Here is a 27937-nt window from a genome sequence, read left to right as displayed (position 1 = left end):
TTATCAAAATAGGACAGCTGCCTCTCTGCTTCCTGGCCATCTTCCCATCTCTGCTGACTCTCGCATATTGGTGTTGCTAAGAACTTTCCTGGAAAGAATCTGCAGGCTAAAACCCAATGCTGGATGATTTTGCACAGACACTACTTTCTGAAATATGCAGAAGGCTGGAGTTGCCAGGATGGTGTGAACCTGCCAGTGTTTTTCTATTTCCAGGACACTGGCTCTGCTGCCAGCTGTTACCACAATTTTTTCCTAGTAGAAAATTTGTTTAAGGGAAGGGTTGTAAAAACATGGTTGCTTTAATGCGAACTTTATTGTATTCTTAGCACTAAGTTATCTGAAAGACATTCACGTTAACTCACTCTTTTAAAAGTTCCACCAGTAACACGGATGCTTTTCTGGTTTGTCCTTTGCAGAAGTGAAATTTTTCTGTGAAACTCCAGCAATTGCTGATATTGTAATCCTTGTTGATGGTTCCTGGAGTATTGGAAGATTCAACTTCAGACTGGTTCGGCTTTTCTTGGAAAACCTGGTTACAGCGTTCGACGTGGGCTTAGAGAAGACACGAATTGGTACCTCTTCTGTTATTAACAGCAGTCAGTTGTCATTGTAAAACTGCTGGGAAGCTTCTTAAGAAATTTCAAAAACTCTTTACAAAGTGACTTTCAGAATCACAGGATGTTCCCAAAAGTGCAAGCTTGGATCAGGAAATATTTACTCCTACTAATTTTTGCTGTGACACTTTCATTCAATTAATTATTGAACACATTTTAATTTTCTGGAAAGTCAAAATCTTCTCTGCCTAATAATAATAAAACTTTTAAAGTTACAGTCAGTTTAAGCATTTATCACATAAGAGTTTTCTTTTTCTTTAAGAGAAACAGCTGAATCCAGTGAAATGTTGAACTAAGAAAATTGAAAATTGGAAATAGTTTTGTAGTACAAGATGATCTTCGCCAAATTAATTCAAGCCGAGATAAAAAGCAAAAAAAAAAAAAAACGAAGTAAATCTTTGAGTAACATATCCACTTTATTAAAGTTTCAAAGTGTCACATTTAAGTAGCTGTTAAGGAAACTCATTCCTTTGAGAATAAAAACAAACAAATAAATGTAGATCTTTTATCTACAAACATGATCATACTTTTTTTTAAAAAATGCTCTTTACCTAATTGGATGCTCAATTCTAAATGGCTAGAAGATAAGTACATTCCCCTGGCGCCCAGATAGTCCAAATTAATTCCTTAAATTGATGTCAGGAATTCTTTTTGAAAGTACATAGTGAGGCAGAGAGGAAAATGTTGCAAAGATTAGGCCCTTCATCATTCTAGTTTCTGGAATAGTTCACCAGATCTTTGAGTAAACCATCATTTCTGGGTGGACTTTCTTTTTATTTTCCAGGTCTTGCACAGTATAGCGGAGACCCCAGAATAGAATGGCACTTGAATGCCTTTAACACAAAAGATGAGGTGATCGAAGCTGTCCGAAATCTACCATACAAGGGAGGAAATACACTAACAGGTACGTTTTGTTCACTGCACATTTTTAGCAACATATCTTGCTAAAGAATAGTTTTATCACTTCATTCTGCCACTCTGTAAGACTGAGCATAGTATTTTTTTAACCAAACTAGCATCTAAAGTTCTCAGATGGCTCTTTTCTCAACCTCAGCATCAAGAGTTAAAGCTCAGACATCTCATTCCTATTGCTGTCCCAGGAAAGGCCTTTTGGGGCTAGAAGACAGCAGAGCGATCCCTGAGCATGCCAGTCTGCAGCAGCTGTCTTAAGCTTTGTCAGTTCATTTCCTTTTCTTTCCCTTGTCTTCTCCTCCAGCCACCCTGTCAATTAAATAAAAACAAATTTCTATCTTATTTTCAAGAAAGGTATTTTCTTTGCCCTTATTCTGCAATCAGTAGTTATTGTGAAAATATTTGTGGATCTTTGGCTCACGAGTATTTTTGATAAATGAGTAATGTAAGGATGTTTAGATTATAAATATCCATGGCCCAACCACAAGGGGTTATTCCAGGTTTTCACCTTAGTACGTGCTATTTCCTTCCACAGCACATGATGGATAGTTTAACTATATAGATGCTATGCTTGACTTTTAAGTAATCCGCTGAAATCCTGATCGTTGCTTCGCCATTTGAGGCCTAATCGAATGGGTTTTTTATTAATACAACAAAACATTTATTAAACACAAACCGTATAACAATATTGCAACATTTCTTATTTTTTCTGGGTAAAAAGTGTCACACTAAAAGGTGAGAGTTCAATTATCATTTTAGATCTGCTCCCACTACCCCTAAAAAAGAGAGGAAAAGAATTTTTGTTCTTTAGACCATCATGAACAAAATTGAACGTGTAGTGATAATATTTGGGACAGTAGCTTCTGTGTGGGTATTCTTGCTTCATCCTAAATTATAAAGGTTTAGATTTTCTTGTACACAGATCTGTGACCATCTATTGGCCACAAATTCAGAGTTCTTTATAAATGCTAGTTTCTGAAATGGTGCAATATTCAGTTAGTTTTATTACCTCTATTCTGGTAGGTTTTAGTTTTTCATCAGATCCATCAAGGAAAAGATCCTTGTAAAAATAGAGATGAAAGATCACATCTAATAAAAACTCCTTTAGCTCAATAAGTTAATCAGCTTGTGGTTGCATTTTGCAGAATTAGAAGGCTTTTTATTAGAGATGATTGGTTTGTGTTTCTTTTTCCTTGTTTTCTCCCAGGTCTTGCTTTGAACTACATTTTTGAAAATAGCTTTAAACCAGAAGCAGGAGCAAGGTCTGGAGTGTCCAAAATTGGCATTTTAATCACAGATGGCAAGTCCCAAGATGATATTATTCCACCATCCAGAAACCTTCGTGAGTCTGGTGTGGAACTGTTTGCCATAGGTAAGTGTTATTTATGGTCCTCTTTCCACAATGGGCGCAGACACACAACCACTTGAAACAATGTGTAATGCAAAGTGCATTTCATTGAAAGTCAGAAATTTCTAGCCCTGACTGTAGTTGTAGCCATCATGTGACCTGAGCCCAAGTTCCTTGCATGTAAAATGGAAGTGATGGCAAATGTCATACATCCAATAGTGTGAGGATCTCTGGGTAGGTGTTTGTTATCTTTTAATTAGTTGAGACTTTTCTTTTCAGTAGCACTTTATATCTGTCTCTTCTCTGGTCGTATAGAGAGAAACTAATTTATCATTTTCAAGGAATTAGGGTCCTGAAGCTATTTAAAGAAAGCACAGAGTTCTAGATATGCCATATTATTTCTTTGACACTAACTCTTTATAAGGTATCGTTCTTGTGGAAAAGGATATGTATGGCACACATTCAGAGAACTGCACAATATTTAGATGATGATGCAACTTTGCTCTTGATTAAAATGTTTACATTTTCTTTGGCAACCAGAAGGTCTTTTATTTGGTAGAGACTGACAGACTTTCTCAGCAGAAAAAAAGCCTGATTGCCAAGCAACACTGAAATACAGATCAAAATGCCAGAGCAAGTTCCTCAACGGGGCTCTGAAAACATTTAAAATTGGTTATTATGAATGGTCCATTTCATTATGTTTTACGTATTTAATTTTTCTATTTATTATCAATCTTTAGTCTCATTAAAATGTATTTATCTCCCAACATTTATTGAGAATATGATGCAATCTTCTCTTTGTGAACTGACTGTGAGATATTTCTTCTATCAGAAGAGAATACTTTTTACCCTGGACTTATCCACCAGTTAGGAGTGACAAACTGGATGTCAGCATAAAAAATACAGATATGAGGGACCCGTTTTAGTCCTACTAAATTGAAATATCCGGAGAAGAGGGCCCTGGGAATCTGTACTTTGAAAACATTCTCCAAGGTTGAGAACTACTGGTAAACCCATTGGACCGTCTCCTTGTGTATTGCTCAAGTTTCTCTCCCTTAGAGAAAGATCCTAAAATGTTTCCCTGTTTATATGTTTTGTTTCATCAGAGCACGTTTCTGATAAGCCATTTTTTTCAGAACTTATTTCCTACAGTGTCCAGCCACGTGCTGATTGAGAACAGCTGCAGAAGGAAGAAGGGGCTATGGAAAGTGCTCTTCCCTCTCTTTCCTGTTCCTTGTCCCTGCAGGGTGTCTGGACAGTGACGTCCTGGAGGGCAAGGTTGTGTCTTCTTCATCTTTTCGTTCCCAGAACCTAACCCAGTGCTTGACACTTAATGTGTCCAATAAATGGTCGTTAAATAATTTAGTGTGTCTAAAAGATTCCTAAGACAGCAACATTACCTTTAGTATTAAAAATAAAAATACTTGTGAAAGATAGATATAAGAGAAAAGTATTATTATTACTATTCAGATAAGGGAAGGGGGTTTTCCTACAGCAAAAGCCGTTATAAAATACTGCTAGTAAAGGCTGTGTGTTCTGTTCATAGAAGAAAGAGCAAAGGAAATTCAGAGGAAAAAATAAGAAAAATAAGTTCAAGCTTTGGTTTTGGTAAATTATATCCTTATTAGTGTGTGTATGTTTGTGTGTGTGTGTGTGTGTATTATATCTCAGGGGTATGCTGGAGCCAGGTCACACCCATTTGCAAGAGCCAATTGTGTGCATCTCTTCCCAAGTTTGCATTCTGTGACCTTGCATTGGTAGTTTGAAATCAGCCATAGTGAGGGTGTTTATAACAGAGAAATCAGCAAAACATTACAAATTAGTGCAGAAAGCTGATTGTTAAACATTTACCAGCACATCCTTGGAACCTCTATGGGCAACAAACTAAATGGTTTTAACTATATGGCAACTTCAGTCCTGACTTAAAATGTGAATTTTGTCCTGAGAATTATTTCAGATTTACTTGGCATTCGCATTTCTCATCTTGAGGTTTAACAGGACATCTTTCAAAGCTATCAGTGAACAACAATAACAAAAAACTCAAATAACAAGAAACAATTCCTTTGATCCATTCCCAAATTTTCTCCTCAAAATACGGTTTATAGAATGTTTCATTAAAGAAGTATTTGCTTATTTGCTGTGAGCCAGGCATTGTGATGGGTGCTGGGGCCCAAAGAGAAACAAGGCAAAATTCCTATAAAACAAATTCCTTTCAAGACAGGATGACCATTTCATCTCTTCTTCATGCTGTTTGCAACAGTTGAACTATTGCGTTTGGAAAGACGAGAGAGAGACAGATTGGGGACTATCTTCCCTAGAAAATTCTTGTATGGATCCAAACTTGCCGGTTTTAACTAAGTGCCATGAAAAGCTTTATTGACATTAAGCTCATTGCTTCAGCATGCACTCAATGTTATTTTGTTATTGTGGACATAGATCCAACTGTGTGTTTTAGCAAGTATTGTAGAAGGTCCTTCAGGCAAGACACATCAGAGAGATAGATTTATTTTTCATTTTTTATTGTTCTATCCTTTTGTCCAGCAGAGGAAATCCCTGTGGAAGACTTTAAAATAATGAAAAATTAATTTATGTGTTTACTCTCCATTTTCTGGTCAGGTTAATAATGAGTGGATGAGTTTTTAAACAAACCTTCAAGTGAACTCATTTAGATGTGATTTGGACATTTCTATAGAAATTACCTGGAAATCAGTAGTATTTGTTATCTTATAACCCCCTAAAGCAAATAGTTCAGAGACAACTATTGCTTTGTTACTCAATTATGTTGAGGTTGGAAGATAAATTAAATGGTACGGCAAGCCATCAAAAAAGTAATGCATGTTGCCACAAGTAATTTCTCTTTCTTGTTCTTTAGTACCTCTTTCTAACCCCCTCAGATGATTGCAAGACAGGGATTTATAAAGAAATACCTCTTGTTGGCTGAAGCCTGAGGAGGAGAAATCGTACCTTCACACTCATAAAAAACCCAACCCTGGGCCTCTCTTTTTCTGTTTCTAATTTTGTTGGTAAATGTTTACTCATTTTAAGGTGCACTCTTCTGAGAGGCAGTAGGCTCTCATGGTTAAAAGCATATAACTGTGGATCTAGACTGCGTGGGTGGAATCCCAGCTGTCCACTTCCTAGTCGTGTTTCCTTGAGCAAGTTAATTAACCTCTCTGTGCGTCAATTTAGTCACCCATAAAATGGAAGAAACACTAGTGCCAAACTCATTGGGTTGGTTGTGAGGATTAAATGTGTCAACATACATAAAACACTGAAGTGCTTGGGGCCTAGTAAGCACACTCTAAGTGTTAGCATCCAGTGCTAAGACAGACTAGAAATGTTCTTTGAGAGCCGAGGATTTTCTGCCTCACTCTGTTCTCTGGTGTGTTCCAAACACCCAGCATTGCCCTTGACCTATAGTAATAAATATCGTAGAAGAACCAGAGCCATTTCCATTAGCAAAATTGCAGTGGTTACTAGCCAGACAATTTTACTTGAATGTGTTAATTTTTTTCCCAAGCTTTCCCTTAGTGCTATACAATAATAATAATAATAATAATAATAATAATTTTGTATATATAATTTTTATTCTAGCAGTCTGTCCCATTTAAGTAAACTTATTTTAAAGAAATTGGAATGTGAAGCTTTGATAGTTTAGGATCCTGGTTTAATTACTATTGCTCCTGCAATATTCATGCAAGACAGAAGTTTAGTTTCATCAGAACATCTTCCTTTTAAGATATACTGAACAAAGTTAAGATCTAATCGTTTAAAAATGATTCTGAAGGTGACTTTAAAAACCCAATCCGACATGAGCTGTGCCTCTTTAAAGAAGCCGATGCTTTTATTGCAGTGAGGACTGATGGCTGGGGTCGGGTTCACTGCAGTTGCTTTTTCAAATGGGGCATGAATGTCACGGCCCTCCCTGTTGTCCTCAATGCAAGGGGTGAAAAACGCCGATGAGAATGAACTGCAGGAGATCGCCTCCGAACCGGACAGCACTCATGTGTACAACGTCGCCGAGTTTGACCTGATGCACACAGTTGTGGAGAGCCTGACTAGGACGGTCTGCTCCAGGGTGGAGGAACAGGACAAGGAGATCAAAGGTAAAATGAGAGACAGAGCATGCGGGTGTCCCCCTGTGCAAAAGGCCACCGTGGATTATGAAAATTCTCGTCATTTTTCATGTTGACTTTTTAAATAGAGTCCTTTATTCTCCTAAGACGTGAATCATCAGAGTAGAAAAGGGAGTATATTGGCAGACTCTGTAGGGGAGAAGGGATATTTTAACCACTAGATAATTTTCTCCACCGTGTTGCATTTAGGCCATCACTTTCTTTTTAAATTAAACTTTGGATTTTGAGATCATTGTACATTCACATAAAGTTGTAAGAGTTAATCTACAGATTGTGCATACTTTGTCCGTTTCCCTCAATGGTAACATGTTGCAAAACCACAGTACAGTGTCACAGGCAGGATATTGGCATTGATACAGTCAAGATACAGAATATTTCCATCACCACAAGGATCCTTCTTGTTGTCCTTTTATAGCCACATTCACTTATATCTTTCCTCCAACCCCTCCTGAACCCCTGACAACAACTAATGTATTCCCCATCTCTAAATACTTTTCATTTTGAAAATATTATATAAATGGGATTATGTGGTCGGTAACTATTGGGGATTGGCTTTTTTCACTCAGGGTGATTCTCTGGAGATTCATCCAAGCTGTTGCACATATCAGTAGCTCTTTCCTTTTTACTGCTGTGTCGTATTCCACGGTATAGATGTACCACAGTTTGTTAAGCATTGAAAGACATCTGAATTGTGTCCATTTTTGGGCTGTTACAAATAAAGCTGCTATGAAGATTTACATACAGGTTCTTCTGTGAACAGAAGTTTTCTTTTCTCTGGGATAATGCCCAGGAGTGCAATTGCTGCATCGTATGGTAGTTGCATGTTTAGTTTAGTTAAGGGACCTAAACTGTTTTCCAGGGTGGCTGTGGCATTCTGATTCCCACCAACGATATATGAGTGACACAGCTTCTGTGCATTGTCACCGACATTTGTTGTTGTTACTATTTTTTGTTTTAGCCATTCTGATAGGTGTATAGTGATATCTCATTGTGGTTTTAATTTGCAATTCTCTGCTAGCTAATGAAGTTGAACATCTTTTTGCATGCTTATTTTGCATCTGTATATCCTTTTGGGTGAAATGTCTATTCATTATTTTGCCCATTTTCTAATTGGGCTATTTTTGGTTTTATTTTTTGGGTTTAGTTTTTAACTGTTGAGTTTTGAGAATTCTTTATTTATATTCTAGAAATTAATCCTTTATTAGATATGTGGTTTGTTAATATTTTCTCCTAATCTGTAACTTGTCTTTTCATTTTTTTAACAAGGTCTTTTGCAGAACAAAGGTCTTTTAATTTTGGTGAGATCCAATTTATCAATTTTTAATTTTATGGTTAGTGCTTTTGGTGTCAAGTCTAAGAACCCGTTGCCTGGCCTTAGATCCCAAAGATTTTCCTATGTATTTTATTCTAAAAGTTTTACATTTTATTTCTAAAATATTTTACATGTAAGTCCATGATCTGAGTTCATTTTTTGTAAAAGATTTGAAGTTTAGTTCCAGGTTCTTTCTTTTGGCCTATCAAAATACAGTTACTTCAGCACGACATGCTGAAAGGCTCTATTTCTGCTATTGAGTTACTTTGTATGTTTGTCAAGTATCAGTTGGGCAAACTTGTGTGGGTTTATATCTGGGTTCTCTAATCTGTTCCATTGGGTCTATGTTCCAATATCACACAGTCTTGATTTATTTTAGCTATAGAGTAAGTCTTGACATTGGATAGACTGAGTTCTTCCACTTGATTACTCTTTTGCAAATTTTTTTTGGCTATCATTCTTCCTTTACCTTTTCAGATAAATATTGGAATAATCTTTATTCTACAAAAAATTTTGTTGGGATTTTGACAGGAATTGCATTAAGTCAATTGTCAATTATCAAATATCAACTTGGGAAGAATTGATGTCTTTCCTGTGTTGATTCTTCCAATCCATGAACATGATAAATCCTTTCATTTGTTAAGATATTCTTTGATTTCTTCATCAGGATTTTGTCGTTTTCAGAATACAAGTTCTATACAAGTTCTTTTTTCTATTTACATCTAAGTGTTTCAATTTTGGGGGGAGGTTTTAGTTGTATTTTTAATTGCAGTGCGCACATGTTCACTGCTGGTATGTACAGATACAATTCTATTTTTTATCTTATATCCTGTGACCTTACTATTTGAACTTGTTAATTCATTCTAGGAATTTTTCTCTAAATTTTGGGGCATTTTCTATGTAGAACATCACATCATTTGCAAATAGGGACAGTTTTATTTCTTCCCTTTTGATCTCTGTGCTTTTTATTTCCTTTTCTTGCTTTACTTCACTGGCTAAAACTTCCGGTACTATGTTGAATAAGAGTGATGAGAATGAACATCCCTGCCTGTTCTCTATCTTGGGGGGAAAGCTTCTGCTTTTCAAGGTGTTGGCCCATTTCATAGAACGGGTAGAATTTATGTGTGTAGAGTTGTTCATAGTATTTCCTTAGTGCTCTTTTCATGTCTGCAAGGTCTATAGTGATGGATCCTCTTTCATTCCTGATACTGGTAATTTTTGTCTTCTCTCTCTTTTTTTCTTTCATAACCTTGCTAGGGGCTCGTCCTTTGTTTTTAAAAAAAAGGTTTTTCAAAGAACTCGCTCTTGGTTTCATTGATTTTCTCTATTTTTCTTCTGTTTTAAATTTCATTGATTTCTGCTCTTGTTTACTTTCTTCCTTTTGCTGGTTTTGGATTTATTTTGTTCTTTTCTAGATTCTTGAGACGGAAACTTAGATTATTGATTTGAGATGTTTTCTCTTTTCTAATGTAATTACTTACATGCTATCAATTTCCTTCTCCGCATCATGTTAGCATGACGTTAGCAACATGCCATGTATTTTGTATTTTCATTTTCATTCAATTCAAAATAATTTTGATCTTATTTTACATGTCCTCTTTGATCCATTGATTATTTAGAAGTGTGTTATTTATAGTTTCCAAGTGTTTAGATTTTTTTTGTTACCTGTCTGTTGTTGGTTTCTATTTCGATTTCATTATCATCAGGGAACACACTCTATATGATTTCAATTTTTAAATTTGCTGAGGTTAGTCTTATGGCCCAGGATGTGGTTTATTTTTATGTCAGTATATGCTCTGTGCGTGCTTGAAAAGGGTGTGTATTCTGCTGTTATGTGCAATGTTCTATTTTGACTGAATCTTATTAGTTGATGGTCTTGTTGAGTTCCATATCCTTGCTGATTTTTTTTGTCTAGTTGTCTTAATAATAGTTGGGAGAGGTTATGTTAAAATCTCCATCTATAATTGTAGATGTGTCTATTTCTTCTTTCAGTTCTATCATTTTTTACTTTATATATTTTGCAGTTCTTTCTTTGATACATACACATTTAGGATGCTATGTTTTCTGGGTGGATTAACCATTTATCATTATGTAATGTCCCTCTCTGTCTCTGGTAATTTTCTTTGTTCTGAACTCTACTTTATCTGATGCTAATGTAGCCATTTCTACTCCCTTTTGGTTAATGTTTACTTGATAAAACTTTTTTATTCATTTACTTTCAACCTCCCCATATCACATTTGAAGTTGGTTTCATGTAGACAGCATATAGTTGGTCATGTTTTTTAATTTGCTCTGCTAATCTCTTCTTTTTAATTGGTGTGTTTAGGCCATTTGGATTTAATGTGATTATTGATACATTTGGGCTTAAGCCTGCTATTTTATTTGTGGTTTTTTATGTTCGTTCTTTCTGTTTTCATTTCTCTGTTTTCCTTATCTTTCTTTCCTGTAGGTTACTTAAACATTTTTTAGAACTCCACTTTGATTTATTGATAATCTTGACAGAATCTCTTAGTATAGCTTTTTTAGTGGTTGCTCTAGGTATTACATTATATATATATCCTAGTCTGCTGGTGTTGACATTTTACCAGTTTGAATGAAGTGTGGAAACCTTACCTTCCTTCAAATTCCTTTACTATAGCTGTGTATAGTATAATTTTCTTAAATATTCCCTCTCTATATATTTAGAACCACATCAAAAATTGGTATAATTCTTCAACCATCAAAAATAATTTAGAAAACTCAAGAGGAGAAGTAAAATGTATTATGTTTATCCATATTTTTATGCTTTTCTGTAATTCTTTCTTCCTTTCTCTAGTCCTGGGATTCCTTCTTTTCATTATATTCTTTTTGTTTAAAGAACTTCTTTTAGTCATTCTTTTAGGATAGGTCTTGCTGGAAAATTCTCTTATTTAATTTTACTTCATCTGAGAATGTCTTGAGTTTTTCCTTGATTCCTGAAAGATATTTTTGCTAGATATAGAGTTTTGAGTTGATAGCTCTTTTCTTTTAATACTTGAAAAATGCTGTGCCGCTTCCTTCTGGCCTCCATGGTTTCTGATGAGAAATCTGCTGTCATTAGAATTTTTCCCCCTGTAGGTAAGGTGTCATTTCCCTCCTGTTGCTTTTAAGATTTTTCCTTTGAGTCTGATTTTCAGAAGTTTGACTATGGTATGTCTTGGTGTGAATTTCTGTGAGCCTATCATTTTTGGGTACACTCATTTTCTGGAATCTGTGGCTTACATCTTTTGGCAAATTTGGGAAATTTTCAGGCATTATTTCTTCAAGTACTGACTCACCATTAGATGTCCTCTGACAGCATCCTAGAGGGGAAAAGGAGTGGTACCTTAATACTACCAGGTGGGGTTGGAAGTCTAGGCTCCTCATGTGGTCTCTACTGATATCACAGAGGAGGGAGGTGGTAGAAGGATTCATCACCACCCATCAGGGATAATTATCTCTCTTCCCTACTGGGTCTTTTCTCACACCACCCTGGCTGCGTGATGGGATAGGAGTGAATGTTGGGGAACCCTGTTACAGCCAAGAAAAATAGAAGTCTTGTCTCCCCGGTTGGCCTTTGCTGGCATGAGAGGGTGTGGGGCCACAGTTCTGTCCCTGGGTATTTGTCTAGAGTAGAGCAGTTATTGCCTAAAAGTTTTCTGTCTTGGCAGGCTGGCCCTTTCCTGGTCCTTTGGCTGGAGAAAGCAGGCTTTCTTAGGGCTTTTTTCTTTAACTACGGATGTTTCTCAGTTGCTAGGTTCTTTAGCACATGTCTGGGATTTATAAGGCAAAAGGAAAACTCAGGGAACTCACCACTGTATTATTTCTTGGGTCCCACAGTCCCTTGCTTATCTACCTTCTTTTCTCTACCTGTCAGTGTCTTCTTATGCTTGTTTTGTATATAATTTCCAGAATTTTTAATTGTACTTAGTGGAAAAATAGGGAAAAGTACATCTACTCTATCTTCCTGGAAACACAGTCATCATGGATTTTTAACCCTTGTCTTTCATGATATCATTGGTCTGCAGGTTATACCTGGGTTATAGGGATGTGATCTGAGAAGAGGGTAACATCCAGATCCTCCTTTAAGAGTTTGGTCTTATTTCCACCTTCATTGTATCCAGGATGTGGAATGATTCTATTTGGCGACATGCCCTTCTCTCTTCCATCATTCCTCTTTCCCTGGACCAGATCTCTTGGAACTAGATTGGGCAGCCAAGCAGTATTTTCCTGAACAAATTTCTCTGTGCTTCTTAATGAGACTACTTTAGAGCCCAGCTATTGCCACAAAAAACATGTGATTGCTGATAAATCATGTAATACAGTTCCTAGCCACAGTTAGTGTTCAATAACTAGGGTTTTTTTTCCCCATTGTGATGGTTACTAAAGTTCCTTGGGGTAAGTGCCCTTAGAGAGTAAAAAGTCCTAAAGTTCAAAGACTTTGAACTTACTTGTCCCAAATCTTTTATAGAATTGTTTGCGTTAACAAGTATATAATACACACAAAGTGCTTACATAGTGTCTAGCTCATAGTGGGCATTCAGTGTATGTTAGTTGCTTTTTCTTCCCTTTAATTTTAGATATTCAACATTTGTTGCATTGAAGTCTTCAGTACAGAAGCTATACCCTCTGATGCTTAAACACACAGGCTCTGTGTCAAGAAGTCAAGTATCAATCTCAGCTCTGATACTTACTAATTGTGAGACTTGGGCAAGTTATTTAACTTCGCTGTGCCTTGGTTTTCTTACCTACAAAACAGGAGAAATAATAGTAACTGTTGAAATTAAATGAGATAATGCTTCTAAAGAGCTCAGAATATCACCTTTAGTATACACGTGCTCGATTAATGTTGTGTCTTTGTTTTTTTTGTTATTCTATAGCATATCTTTAAGAAAGTTCAAGAAAGTCAAGGACTATGTCTTATTGAAGTTTGCATCTTCAAAACCTTGCATAGTGATTGGTGCCTAGTAGAAACTTAAATGTTTCAATGAACAAATGTGGGAATGAATAACTGAATCAGTGTATCTGGAGATGAAAATCTTAGAGGTAGCATAAAAGCAGTAGTCATTTCTAACTAATGGAGTTTCCCAGTTTCGTAAGAAATAACTTTGGGAAAGAGGTTCACTTTATGTGTTTCTTTAATTTAGCCTCAGCCCTTGCCACCATTGGGCCGCCTACAGAGTTGATTACCTCTGAAGTCACTGCCAGAAGCTTTATGGTGAACTGGACTCATGCCCCAGGAAAAGTGGAAAAATACAGAATTGTGTATTATCCTGCCAGGGGTGGAAAACCAGAAGAGGTAATGAAGAGACAGTATTTTCAAACCATTATTTTTATTCTCTCAAGTCTTCTACAGTAGTGAGGACAAGACGGAAATGTGTATATAAGGAGATTATTCTGTCACAAATGTTTAAAATGATTTGACTGAAATACATTTCCACGTGTCCATGTTGTTCTTCCATCTCTCTGGATTACGGTATTTACATCGTCTCTTCTCACCTCCATCACATAACCCTCAGAACTGATTATGTATCCACTTCTAACACAAGTTATTTTCACTTTTTTTTCTTTTTGAGTTCTAAAGCAAAAGGAAGCAGTAGTTAATGATCTGGCCAGAACCCCTTTTTACTATTCATATATTCTTTCTTCTTTGGGAGTGGTCTCAACTTTCTGCCTTAATGAAGTCTGTGTGTTTCAAATTACGTGGTCATATAGTCCTCCAGGATTTGAGATTTCCTGGATATTTGTGGAGATTAGTGCAATGGAGAAGCCGTAATAAAGCGTCTGTGGCCATCTTTTTTCATGAGTTGGCCATCACCGGAGAGAACGCCTATTGCCTGGTGATTTGATCCTTCCTATTTCCTATCTTTGAATCAGCAGTTCATGGCGAATATGTTAAAATGTGATGAAATCTCCCTTTCTTTTTTTTTTTTTGAAGTACTAACCTTTGTTGTTCAAACCTCTGATTGACCTCAGCATGTTTTACAGTTTTCTTCTGTATTATGGCAGGATTTATGATTTCTTTTTTACGTGTTAGAGAAGTAGATCATGGAGTTTTAAATCATCTGGACTAAAAAAAATCAGAGTGCTTCCACTGGTTCTATCTTTTTCATGACTAATAAACCTTTTAAATGCTTCCCAAAGCTCCATGGAAAAATTTCACATGTCTGCTGTCATTAAGTGAACATGAATAGGATGATAATTAGCCTGAAAATGACACAATTTCCGTTAGATACGAATTAATAAGGGACTTAGTACGTATTCCATAAAAGATGCATCACTTCATGTAAAATTCAAGGAGAATTGACTGCCACAGTGGAAAAAAGGATGTGGCATAAATAAGAACATATTTAATGAAATGATCTTGCTAGAGGTATTTTTGCTTTTTTTTTTCATGTAGCCTTTAAAATAAGAGGTATTTTTGCTTTTTGATTTCAATTCTGCATCTGAGATATTCCATACTCTCATTCCTCGAACTGTTCTTTAAACAGGCGGTGGTGGATGGAAGTGTATCGTCCACAGTGTTGAAGAACTTGATGTCTTTAACTGAATATCAGATAGCCGTCTTCGCAATATATGCCCACACTGCTAGTGAAGGCCTACGGGGAACTGAAACTACGCGTATGTATTGAATTTTACCCCACTTCTGACTTCGTACATCATTGCGTAGATGGCCTTTCCTAAACTGGAATTCTGCTTAGGTTGTATTGAGGGCATCCTGAATCAAATTCATAGAAAATAGTTGTCACGGTATATGCAGCATTGTGCTATAGTCGCGTTTTGCAGGTGCTACATATTGGGAGGGATGTTATAAAACTCTGGTATGTTCAGGATAGAGCAACCTCAGTGGTGAAGGGTGCAAAATATTAATCATTTAATAAACAATATTTAGCGAATGCGTGTTATAAACTAAACACTGGGCTTGAATTTCAGTAGTTCTGTTGCTCTCTTGTCTGGTAGAATACCATGGAAATTATGTTACATCTCTTTTCATTATTCATATCATTGTAATTAAAACAAGTTTTTGAATGCTAGTAATTTCTTATTTGAGCGTGATCATGATAACACACACAGAAACTTTCAGAGAATCCTGGGAAAATATAGTTGTAATAAACATGATCACCTACTCATTTAGTTATTTCAAACATTAATTGAGTTTCTCTTACGTGCTAGGCACTATACAAAGTTGGTCTAAAAACTCTGCCTCTGATAGAACAGTGGCAATGTAAACAGCACCAATAACAATGTGACAGGCATTTTGATGACCACAGTCCACATCCAATATTTTCTTGGATTTATCCCTGCAACAGTTTGTAAGGCAGATGTTAAGACTGTTGCTTTGCAGAAACATTTTAGCGACAATCTCTGCCCTCAGGGAAGTTTTAGTCCAGTAAGAGAGGGAATTCAAGCCAAGGACATGCAAACAAAGTAGCGCAAGAAGTACTATAGACACTCCGATAGAAGTGTGACAGGGAGCTGCCTGTGTAGCATGGTCCCAAACTTGATATTGTGGTTGGAAAAGCAGGTAGGAACCGATGGTGGAGGGCTTAGAATTATGTTTGAAAACAGCAATGTTTCATGGTTTTCATTGGCATGATTTAACCCAGGAACTTGCAATTTATCCTTAATTCTTTTCTCCTTACCTCTAAAATATGGCCAATATTATTTCTTGATTATTCCATTTTTCTCAAGCTCTGTTGCATCTGACTGAGTGAAATCTTATCACTGTCTCTAATTAACTGTGTCGATGAGTATTTATTCATTCACATATGTGTTTGTCCAGCCACCCATTTTGTCATTTATTAAGTGACCCAACAATTATTTTTAGTGGCCACTGCATGTCAGACACTGTGTGTGGTAATGGGCATAAAATGATGGTCAGAATAGTCCCGCTGCTCTTGACTGGCTCCCAGAGAAATGTGTCCATCACTGTAGTGGGGTGTAAGAAACTAGAAGATGTTGTTCCTGATTTTAAACAGTCGCTATGTTTACTCTCCCAGAAGGGGCTTACATGGCTATGTGAACAGATTTAAGGATGAAAATTATCTGAAAAATAAGCTATGTTTACTTAGTAGCTCCTAATGCATAGATACTTTGAAATAAGCAAGCACAGTGATAAATGGCTGAACGTTAAAAAATATCTCCTCTTGCAGTTGCTTTACCTATAGCTTCTGACCTTGAACTGTATGATGTGACTGAGAACAGTCTGAGGGCAAAATGGAATCCGGTGGCTGGAGCCTCAGGATACCTGATCCTCTACGCTCCTCTCACGGAGGGCCTGGCTGGGGATGAAAAAGAGGTAACCACCTGCTGCCTACTAGAGTTCTAGAGTCTTTGACTTCCTTAAAATCGATTTTTTTACCACAAGAATTTAATGTATAAAATTTAGAAAATTCACGTTAGCAAAAGGAAAAAAAAAATCGCTTGTAATTCCACCTAGAGATATCCATTGTTAACATTTAGTTAACAATCTTTTTCAATGCATTTTAACACAAAAAATGGAAACAGTTTTGCAGTCTTCTGTTTTCATTTTGTTTATTGTGAATATTTTTCATGCTGTTAAATAATCTTTTATATAGTCATTTTAGAGGTCACGTTTAATTAATCTCATGTTACTGCACATTTAGCTAGTTTGCTCTGCAAATAATGCCTTTGGGGCCATTCTCAACATATAACTTTGCATGGTTGTCTGGTTATTTCCTTAGGATAAACTCCTAGAAATGGAGTTTCTTTTCATGCAAATCACCACGTATGCAAATTAGTATTAAGTATGCAAATTATTAAGGCTTAAGTATTATTAAGTATAACTGTGTATTATGAAATGACTCTAGAGAAATTTTATATAATTTATATTGTTATATGAAGTTTTCAAACGATTGTTTTCCCATATGTACACTGACTTGGAAAATTTTTTTTACTGATTTGAGAGGTAGTGAAATGTATCTCGTTGTGGATTTCTTTGCATTTATTCTATTTTAAATGAATCTTTGACTTTCAAATGACTTATTTTTGTCCTCATTTTAAATTAATTTATTAATTTTAAATAATTAATTTAGTCCTCAATTTAAATTAGTATACAAATGAAATATTTAAAGTAAATATTAATTATTAGTTAATTAATTTTTAGGGAACAGCTACCATAATATAGATATTCAAGGAGTAAAGAGGAAATGTCTCTGACACTTGGGAGTGTCTTGGCGAGGCCAATGGAGTGGCTAAGAGAGGGAATTCAGTACTCGATTCTTGAACATCATCTAAAACCTGCCTCTGGTGACAGAAATCTTTAGGGCCAGAAATATGGTGAATCTGAGCATCAAGAGCAGAGAGCATTGATGACACGTGTTATTTTCTTTCCAAGATTTAGACGGCTTTTGCCCATTTGAGTTTAATGTTGATCTTATTATTTTGGCAGAAGGGAGACTTACAAATGATGCTAGAAAGATGCTCAGCTTTACCGGGAAAGAGAAAAATAAAAAAGAAAGGAATATCAGTTCACCCAATAGATTAGCAAACAGTTTTTAAAGTCTGATAATACTGCAAATTCATGAGCATGTGGGGAAACAAAATTACTCATATAAATTGGTATGTAAATTAGCCTGTCGAATACTTGGAAATATTTTATCAAGTTGAAGATATATACAAATTTTTGGGTATATATCATAGGGAAACATCCTCCAAGGGTTTTTCAATGTAGGCACTTGATCAGATGAACAACTGACATATTCATCAAGGAATGGAAAATAGTGGCATATTTATAGAAAGGATACCATAAAGGAATTAAATAACGTTACCTCTGTCCCTGTGTATTGACATGGATAAATCTTGAAATGTAGTATTGATGGGGAAAAATATTATGTTGATATGGTCCCATTTATGTACGTTGTTAAAAATACAGAACCATGTATTATTTACAAATATATACATATGTATGTAGAAGTAAAAAGGTGGATCAGTAAGATACACCCCAACTTTAGGGGAGAGGTGGTCAACAGAAAGAATGAAAAAGATCTTGTGTTTTATTGAATGTATTAGTTCTTTTAAAAATGAGATCTGAAGTCAATATGATAACATGTTGATATTTATTAAACTTGAGTGGTGGTACATCAGGGTATATTATTTTCTCTACATTTATGTTATATATGAGGAGATATTTCAAAATTAAAATTTTTAATTTGAAAATAACGCTGGCAGTTGTGTGACTGAAGACTGTTTATGGAGATACTTTTGCCTTCTAAAACAAAAATAAAAACGTCTTGTCATGCAGTTGTCATTCAGTTGTCACACCACTAAGAATGTTTGCTAGTTTTCCTGACTCTAACGGTCAGAAAAATCATCCCAGAATCAAAAAGCAGATTGCCAAGTTGAGCATCAAGGTGGGTTGATCTGAAGTTCTGAAGACTGGAAGAGACTTGGAATCCAAGTAGACAGGTCCCTTTGTTGAAGGGGGCAGTAAAACTGGTCCCCTTTGACTTAAGGTCAATTACTTTTGAAGCTAAAAGTGGGCATCCAGCCAAGAGACTGGTTAGAATTAGCCACGTGGTAACAGATGCCCACTTGGCCCTGCCTCCAACAGGCTGTCTTGGAGCTTATACTCTTTATAGAGAACATTTCTGATTCAATTCCACCCACACTCTTCTGGGGACCAAATATTTGACACTGTTATTCTGGCTGCATTTGCCACTTGTCCACATGTAAAGAGTTATCCTAAAACAGCACGCACGGGTACATTCAGTTTTGTATGGTTCCATAGCATCTGTTCCTAATAGAAAATGACATGAGACAATGAAAAACTGATAACTGAAGCCTGTTTGATGAAGTTGTGAGGAGACAAAGTCTTCTTACATGAAGTCTCACCTTTATTCAGTTCCACGCTAATCAACATGAATAATACACATTGGCAAATGATCTGATAACATGTGTTCTTTCCAGATGAGAATTGGAGACACCCACACAGACATTGAATTGAGGGGGCTGTTACCCAATACGGAATACACAGTTACGGTTTATGCTATGTTTGGAGAAGAGGCCAGCGATCCTGTTACAGGACAAGAAACAACACGTGAGCCGTTCGGTCCTTCAGATGAAATGCTGTAATAAAAGCCCAAACGAACGTTGGGATTCTGAATTTGAAGTCCTGGTTTAGATTGGAACCTCTTAGGAACTAATTGTAACTTAAGAAAATGTGTGTTTTATTATGGGGAAGGAAATGTGTTTCTTCATCTTGTTATTATTGCGAGTCATTTGGATGCTAGAACTGAACTTTGGCATCTTTTAGTGGTTGCCACCAGTGTTTTTGTCTAAATCCAAATGCTAGATCAGAATACAGGAGAAAGAACATGGGCTTTAGAATCAGAACAGATGAGGTGGGAGTTCCAGCTCAAGTCATATCGTAACTGGGTGACAATGGGCAAGTGATGTAACATTTTTGAGTCTCTAAAAGGAAGACCAATAATCTTACAGCATGTTGTTGATAGAAGATTAAATATAGCAGTACAGATGAAAGCACTTAGTACATAGTTACTCAATTTTTCTTTTTTCCCCACTATCATCCAAATTAACATTTTTTTCTCAAAATTTTTGGACACCTTATCTGAGACTATTATTATTAAAATTAGTTTTTAAAAATTGAATACAAATTTTATCGGCAAGTCTAATTTTAGCTAAATGTTGAAAATTTTTAATATTTTTAGGAGATGTATGTAATTATCTATTTTATTTGAAAATATGATAAAGACAAAATGCTACCTCGGCATACTAGCAATGCTTTGCCACCTACCATTAAAAAGATGGCTCTATTCATGGTGTTTTGAAACATAAATAAGTGCAGGGAGACTTGGAGTCTTGCACATCACTCTGTAGCACAATTTTTACAGTACTTTTGTATTTAAGATTCTACCTGGGAAACATACACAGAAGTTTAATGAGAAGGAAAGACGTTTTCTCCCGCATCCATTCTTTGTTGGTCAAGGCTATGCTGTTTTTTGCTCATCAGAGAAACACCAGTGTAATTAAAAAGACAACCAAACAAAAAGCTGGGAGAGCCCAAAACAGAAGAAAAGAAATGAATCATGCTAGAAAGCATCTGATATATCACTTGACTTCAGTGAATTTTGAGACTGTGTCAGTTTGGAAGAAAAACTTTTCCCAACCGCCCGTCTCTCTTTCACTCAGAATACTCATTTCTTTATATTTAGAAAAAAAAAAGTGCATGACTCTTTCCTACCGTTAGTGGTTGGTTTTTTTTTTTTTTTTAAAGTTCCTAAAAGATGATGTCCTGGGTACCCGTTCCTGAGATTAGTATTTTAATGCACCAAGGAAACCAGACATTGTTCCACCATACTGCCAAATTTAACTGAACTCCAGAAGAATTTAGAGCTACGTGTGCACAACACTTAAAATACTTATATTGCTTTTCTCCTGCCTACACTTTCTCTCTAGCCCCTTAAGGAGGCTCTTAGGTATTAATTCTCTTAAGTATTAAGAGACCCACTAAGTCCCATAGCCTCTTATTGCCAAATAATCAAAATGTATTGAATCAATGAAAGAATTGGCTTTTGGGGTTAGGAGGCATCCTGTTTGTGGCTATGGCTGATAATTATTGTCATTTATCTTGCAGGTTTTTGCTCTGCTGGCTTATCAGCACTATATCACAGGGTCTCGAATCAATTGATCAGTTGTCTGGGTTAAATTCTAACTATTCTTCTGCTCCTACAAAGTGTGACCTTGGCCAAGTTACCACAATTTCATGATTTATATAAGGGGGCTCATTATAGCTCTATCCTTGCAGTCTAACGTAAGGATTTAATGAGATAACATGTGTTAAGTCTCAGACTCATGGAAAGCAAGCAATAAATCTTAACAATTCTTTTTGCTATAAACCTGTAAAAATTCATGAAACTCAAACATTATTGACAAGTTTTCATCTGTTGCATCACAGTGGGGTCTTTGAAGAAGTGCAAAAAGCTGTGGAATTGGTAGTCAGGGATCTGTAAAAATAGCAACACCTCTTTAAGTATTTTTTAAAGCCACAGCAAAGTGTTTATTTATTTATTTATTTTTTAAAGATTTAATTTTTTTCCTTTTTCTCCCCAAAGCCCCCCGGTACATAGTTGTATATTCTTCGTTGTGGGTCCTTCTAGTTGTGGCATGTGGGACGCTGCCTCAGCGTGGTCTGATGAGCAGTGCCATGTCCGCGCCCAGGATTCGAACCAACGAAACGCTAGGCTGCCTGCAGCGGAGTGCACGAACTTAACCACTCGGCCACGGGGCCAGCCCTGCAAAGTGTTTATTTTTATCTGGTCTCACAAAGCCACTGGGATTTATCCAAGGCAGGTCTCCTCCTCATTGATTCAACAAATAGTTATTGAATACTTGTTATATTGGGGATAAAGCTGGGAACAAAATTAAACCAAATTCCCTGGTCCTCTGTGATTACAATATATCAGGGGAGAGAGACTGTAGACCAATAAATGTTCAATAAAAAAAATAAATGAGGGGAAGGAGATGGGTAGCATTGGGGTGGAAGGATTATTCTACATAAGGTGATGATGGAAAGCCCCACTGAGAAGGTGACATATGTTCAGAAATCCGCGGGGCCGCCTCCGTGGCTGAGTGGTTAAGTTCGTGTGCTCCGCTGGGCGGTCCAGGGTTCGGATCCTGGGCGTGGACATGGCACCGCTCGTCAGGCCATGTTGAGTCTGGCGTCCCACATCCCACAACTAGAAGGACATGCAACTAAGATATACAACTGTGTGCAGGGCGGGGGGCGGGTGCTGGGGAGATAAAGCAGAAAAAAAAAAAAAAGATTGGCAACAGTTGTTAGCCCAGGTGCCAATCTTAAAGAAAAAAAAAAAGAAATCCGAATCTTGGATGACTCCAAGGTTTTTGGCCTGAGCAATGGGAAGAATGGAGTTTCCAAATGCTCAGAGGGAGAGACTGAGACAGAAGGTTGGAGAGGTGGCAGGAGTCAGTGGTTCAGTTTTGGACAAGTTAAGTTGGAAATACCTTATAGACGCTCAAGTGGAGATGGCAGATGGGCGTCACTTCATTTTACACGTGGGAAATTGTAGAGCAGAGAAGTAGAGTGACTTTGCCAGAATCATATGATAGTTAAATGGAAGAGCTAAGATTTAATTTCAGGTGTCCTGGTTTTTGATCCACTAGTTTTCTTATTGACATCAGGCTATAATAATAGCATTGACTGGAGATGAAAGGCACAGGAAATTTATCTAAATCTTATTTATTTCTAAGCATATGTAATTTATTACTGCTATGCATTCTGTATAGGGAAAACTTTTCTCTTTGTTAATTTACTAATTTTCTTTGTCATAAGTTATCTGGGTGAAGTTTTTTAAATGTAAGTAGTTTGGAAGTCAAAGATGCTGTTTTTGTCTTTTTTACATGTATGTTATTTAAAATTTTAATTATTTTCTATTCCATTTACTGTGAAGTGCCCTTAAGTCCACCCAGAAACCTGAGAATCTCCAATGTTGGCTCTAACAGTGCTCGGTTAGCCTGGGACCCATCTTCAGAAAAGATCAGTGGTTATCGAATTGTATATAACAATGCAGACGGGACTGAAATCAATGAGGTAAGCTGTGGAACACGATATCTATTTTTCCATGATTGTGTGTTAGCTTTTTATGGCTCCATAACATAGTGGCTTAAAACAATACTAAGTATTTATTTTCTCTCACAGTTTCTGTGGATCAGGAATTGAGGCTTGGGCATGTAGTTCTGGCTTGGGGTCACTCATGCGATTGTAGCCAGATAGCAGCTGGAGCTGGCATATGATAATGGCTTCTTTATTCGTACGTCTTGTGCCTGGCCTGGGAAGACTGCATCAGCTGTGAGCTGGAGAGGCTCTCTCTATTTCTAAGTAGACTTTTTCACATGATGCCTCCAGTGTGACAGCTTTAGGGGAGCTAGACTTTTTACATGTTGGCTCAGGAGTCCCCAGACACTTGTCCAAAGAGACAGAGAGAGAGAGAGAGAGAGAGAGAGCCAGGTGGAAGCTGTGTCCTCTTTAGTTTCCAACATCAGAAGTCACAGAGATCACCTCCACCACACTGCATTGGTAGGAGATATCACAAGTCCCCGCATGGATTCAGGATGGGCAGGAACACAGGTCCCACCTATGGTGGGAAGCATGTGGGATGGAAGATATATGTGGATGTGGCCGTCTTTGGAAAGTACAGTCCACCCTGGTGGACAGGGGTGAGAGGTATGTATCTTCATAGAAGTAGTAAATTAGAAATAATGTCAGTGTTATCCAGTTTATCCCTTTGATTTTGAGTAAACTAGCATCTGAAAGGCCCTGGTTAGATGAGCTTAAATTGAAAACTGGATGATTCAAGTTTTGTGTAGGAAGATACTTTCAAATAATGGAACTTACTGAAACCCATGAAGATATGGTATTTTGCACTCAGTGACTAATGCTCTTCAGAAATCCCTTCTTTGGAAATATGCTTTAGCAGGAAAGATGGCAAAGTTATTTTTATTCCTTATCTTGGTCCAAGAAGCTAAGAGAAAGAGGGAAATGTGTTGGATTACATCGGTTCTATTTTCTGACTAAATAAAGCAAGTATTTTCATATGCCAAGACAAAATTTTCCTACAATTAAGTCCGAGCAGTATTTTGCCACATGCACCCTCATACGGGACATTGGGTCAGGAATGAATGATAACTGTACATTTGCTAACCATACAGAAATATGTTTCAATATCTTTCATTAAATCTTCATAAGTTCTGAGGGCAAATAATTCTGACAAAGCTGGGATCATTTGGACTGTTTGCTTTGCTTTTGAAGACTGGAGTCTGGAGTAGTGAAAAGATTGAAAGCAAAAACACTGAGCTCTCAGCGTCTCTTTGTTATCAGTGATAAATAATCTACTTTCCAAAGGGTTGCAAATTCAGCTGTGTAGGAAGATCAGGCGGGTAATATGAATGAGTGAGGCATGCCATTAAATGTGCAGAGGTAGTCACACCCGCAAAGAAAGACACTCTCACCTGTTTTTCTTGAAACGTGAGGCTAACTTAGGCTGTATTTCATTTTCCCATTTTTGGGACATGGATTTAGAAGAAATTCTCTACTGAAAGATGATTCAAGACTGATGCTAAATGACAATGAACAATGGGGTGCAGTGACAAGGATGCTAGGGTGTGGTGGGGACAGACATGCTAGGGAGTACTTACATGTCCATGCGAGATGCGGCCAGCGTCAGCTCCTGCAGGTTGCTGCTGCGTAGAAATCCAGGTAGGGGCTCCTGGATCTTGTGACCTTTGATCTAGTGACCAGGGATTTCTATTTTTATGTGAAACTTACCAATTTAAAAGTGTTGACTCATTGAACAACCAAAATAACAGAACAACTGTATTCACCAGTAAATATTTGTTCACTGTGGAGCACCCTCCTTTGGTAATAATTTTTCATAAAACAAAAATAAACGATCATATATATGTATATATGAGTAATATTTGAAAATATAATTATATAATAAAAATTGTTATTATTTTTTATTGAGATCTAATTGACATATAACATTATATTAGTTTCAGGTGTATAACATAATGATTCGATATTTGTATACACTGCAAAATGATCACCACAATAGGTCTAGTTAACATTCATTTTAAAAAAATTATAATTGGCAACAAATGTCAGCTCAGCATGAATCTCCCTGCTAAAAAAAATTATAGCTGTTGTGGCCTGTTATGGCATTTTACATTATTTACCTTTGTAAAGAATGACCCCAGACTAATATATATGTTGGGAAATACAAATTTGTTGTGCTTTTGTGTAGTGTTTTTCAATCTTGGGGACGCCTTTGGTGCTTGCTATTTCTAATTTGTATTGTGCTGGGAAATTAGAAAACTATGTTTGGTAAAACTGAATTTAAAATGAGTATAAATAGACTACAAATGGAAATCTGAGAAAATTTTATTTGGGTAAAATGCATGCACAATGTGTGGCTTTTGTAACATTTCCGTTTTGACTCGGGGGGAGGTGTGTGTGTGTGTGTCTGTGTGTGTGTGTGTTCTTATTTCTTAATTCTTAACCATGCAATTGAGATTAGAAGTTGCTGGAGAAGTGTCTTTTGTTTAAGAGAAATAGGACGTTACCTAATTTTGGAATATATGATTTTGAGAGTGAGTATTCCTACCATATTTTGCTATAACTTCTATTAATTTAAACTTTATTTGTAGATAATGCTACAACTGGGTTTTTAGGAAATTCCCAAAACTTTCTGGAATGAACTTTGAAGTGCCCCAACTAAAATCTACTTAGTTTATAACATGTAATTGATTGTAAAATCTTTGCTTTTGACAACATTTCTATTTCTCGGCTTCACTTTCTCTTCCTCCCGTCTTCCCTCCTTCACTTCCTCTGTATCTTTCCCGAAGCATTGCTGCTCTCCCCAACTTTTTGGAGACTGAGGAAGAGAAATAAAACAGAGCACTTACACAACTGTCAGTGATGTTGGTAATAATGGCAGCTAATGCATCTTGAGTGTTCCCCTGAGCCAGCAACTGTTCTGAGAGCTTTACAGAGACCACCTCCTGCAATCCTTATAAAAAAATGCTGCCAAAGCATGGCTTGTCAAACTAAGGACAGAAACCATCTCAGATAGCATCTACTGTGACAGAATTTGGGGAAATGTGCAAACAAAGAATTAAGTGCTGCCATTTGAGTTTTATAAGTGAAAGACCACAGCTTTTATGCTCTGAGAGGCGCTCCAGTTCTCAGCAGCCATGACTCAACCACAGAGCCCAACTCCCTGGTTCCTCATCAGGACCTCTTTCTTCATTCCTCCCAGAGTTAGACTGAAGTTAACCTTTTAGCTAGACTGAAAAATTCTTCTCAAGAATAGTTGCATAACAATGAGATCATAGTCATTTGTTATCATTTTCCCAAATTCTTCCCCTACATATTCAAAGTACTACCAACAAAATCAGTTCCAGAACTTTGTCTGAAACATAACTAATAAAAATAAATGATACCTAAAAGTTTTCATTTGATGAATAAAATAACTAATAATTAATGCATAAAATGTGGTCTGTTCAGTATCAAGTAAAATGCTTTAATAAGTAAACTAGATCTTTTCAACATATATATGTTATGCATATATATTAAAAAGGGGGAAAACTGTGTGTATGTATATGCACACTTTTTTCCCTTTTGTCTCTGGGTGTACCTAAGAAAATTTGATTTTAATTGTTTTTGTGTATTTTCATATCTTCACAAAATTCCTATTTGTCATGGATTTGAGACTTAGAAGTCAAGCCCTAACTATCCACTCCATTTAATAGTTTCATGGCTCCAGGAAGTTGAGTTAGGGTCTTTGGGCCTCAGCTTCCATGTTTGTAAAATGGTTATTGTGAATACCTAGGCTTTGGTGGGGGGAGGAGGAGACTAAAGAAGGCAATGAATGTAAAGTTACAGTTCAAAACAGCAGAAAGCAGTGTGTAAACGCAGTTTAGAAGAACATGTCTTGAGCTCATATTTTGTATATGGATCTGTCTTTTCTCTGAGTTTAAATAATGAAGACCACTGTAGATAGTGTTTATGAACATAGGATGTAGAGTTTGAAACACTTGTGTTTAAGTCCTAGGTACTAGTTGGTTTTCCCTTGGGCAAGTTCCTTAACTTTTCTGAGTCTCACTTTCTCATCTTCACATTAGGGGTAATAATTTGCTACCCTACACGGTTGTGTAAGGATTAAGCGAATTAATGTGTGTAAAGTATGCAGATAGTACCCAGACAGGAGTAAACACTGAATGCTAAGAATGACTATAATGTTATCAGGCCCAGATTCAGAAGAAGATAGTGTATATTTTTAGTTAACTATTGTTATGTAACCAACACACCCCAGCTTAAAATAACAACCCATGGTTATGCAACTTGGGCAGGGCTCAACACAGACAACTCGTCTTTGCTCCATGAAGTGTCAGCTGGGGTGACTCTCACACTCATCTGGGAGCTTGACAGGGCTAGAACTTCCAAGATGACTTCACTCCCATGTCTGGGGTGACTGAAAAGGCTGGGATCAGCTGGCCCTTTCTAACGGAGTGACTCAGAGTTCCAAAAGGGTGAAAATGGAAACTCTTTTCCCCAAAGTTGACGCTCTTTTTTGAACTGCAGTTGATTCCTTAGAGATGTATATGGTTTCTGGATTGGCTCTTAGTTTAGATGAGCCCTTTTTTTATCTCTTTTAAAAAGGCTCTTTGGTGCCTTCATCTTCATTTTCATTTATTATTCTAGTCACCCAAAAAAAAATCACTTCAACATAGAGTGATGAAGAAGCTAAACAAGGTCCTGCCCTCAACGGCCTTACACTCTATGCAGGAGATAAACAGTAAGCAACTACATAAGGAAATAAAATAATTTCAGGCTGTGATTGGTGCTAGGGAAGACACAAACAAGGGCAGTGTTAGAGAATAATCCTGCTGAGCTAGGTGGAAAGAGAAACCCCCTCTGAGGAGGTGAAATTTAAGCACGGACCTGACAGATGAGGAAGGACTAATTTTGAAAAGAGCTAGGGAAATGGGGTCCCAGACAGAATGAATTGCATGTGCAAGGGCCCTGAGGTGGGAAAGACATGGACCTGATGGAAGGTCA

At 36.8% G+C, this 27937-nt stretch overlaps 1 protein-coding gene across 2 annotated transcripts in view; it reads left to right on the top strand.

Annotated features, from left to right (window-relative positions):
• COL14A1 (collagen type XIV alpha 1 chain) overlaps positions 1-27937 on the top strand; it is a 218234-nt gene that overhangs the window by 64443 nt on the left and 125854 nt on the right. For both annotated transcript variants that reach the window (XM_046641998.1, XM_046641999.1), the window contains exons 6-14: positions 417-572; positions 1399-1518; positions 2734-2898; positions 6819-6980; positions 13467-13618; positions 14811-14940; positions 16473-16618; positions 19249-19378; positions 22770-22909. In XM_046641998.1, coding sequence (XP_046497954.1) covers positions 417-572; positions 1399-1518; positions 2734-2898; positions 6819-6980; positions 13467-13618; positions 14811-14940; positions 16473-16618; positions 19249-19378; positions 22770-22909 — 1301 coding nt within the window. The remainder of the gene's footprint in view (positions 1-416; positions 573-1398; positions 1519-2733; positions 2899-6818; positions 6981-13466; positions 13619-14810; positions 14941-16472; positions 16619-19248; positions 19379-22769; positions 22910-27937) is intronic.

The sequence above is a fragment of the Equus quagga genome, chromosome 16 (genome assembly GCF_021613505.1).
Source record: "Equus quagga isolate Etosha38 chromosome 16, UCLA_HA_Equagga_1.0, whole genome shotgun sequence".
NCBI classification, from domain to species: domain Eukaryota; kingdom Metazoa; phylum Chordata; class Mammalia; order Perissodactyla; family Equidae; genus Equus; species Equus quagga.
Note: the sequence above shows the minus strand (reverse complement) of the source record. Positions and strands in the feature narration are given on the sequence as shown.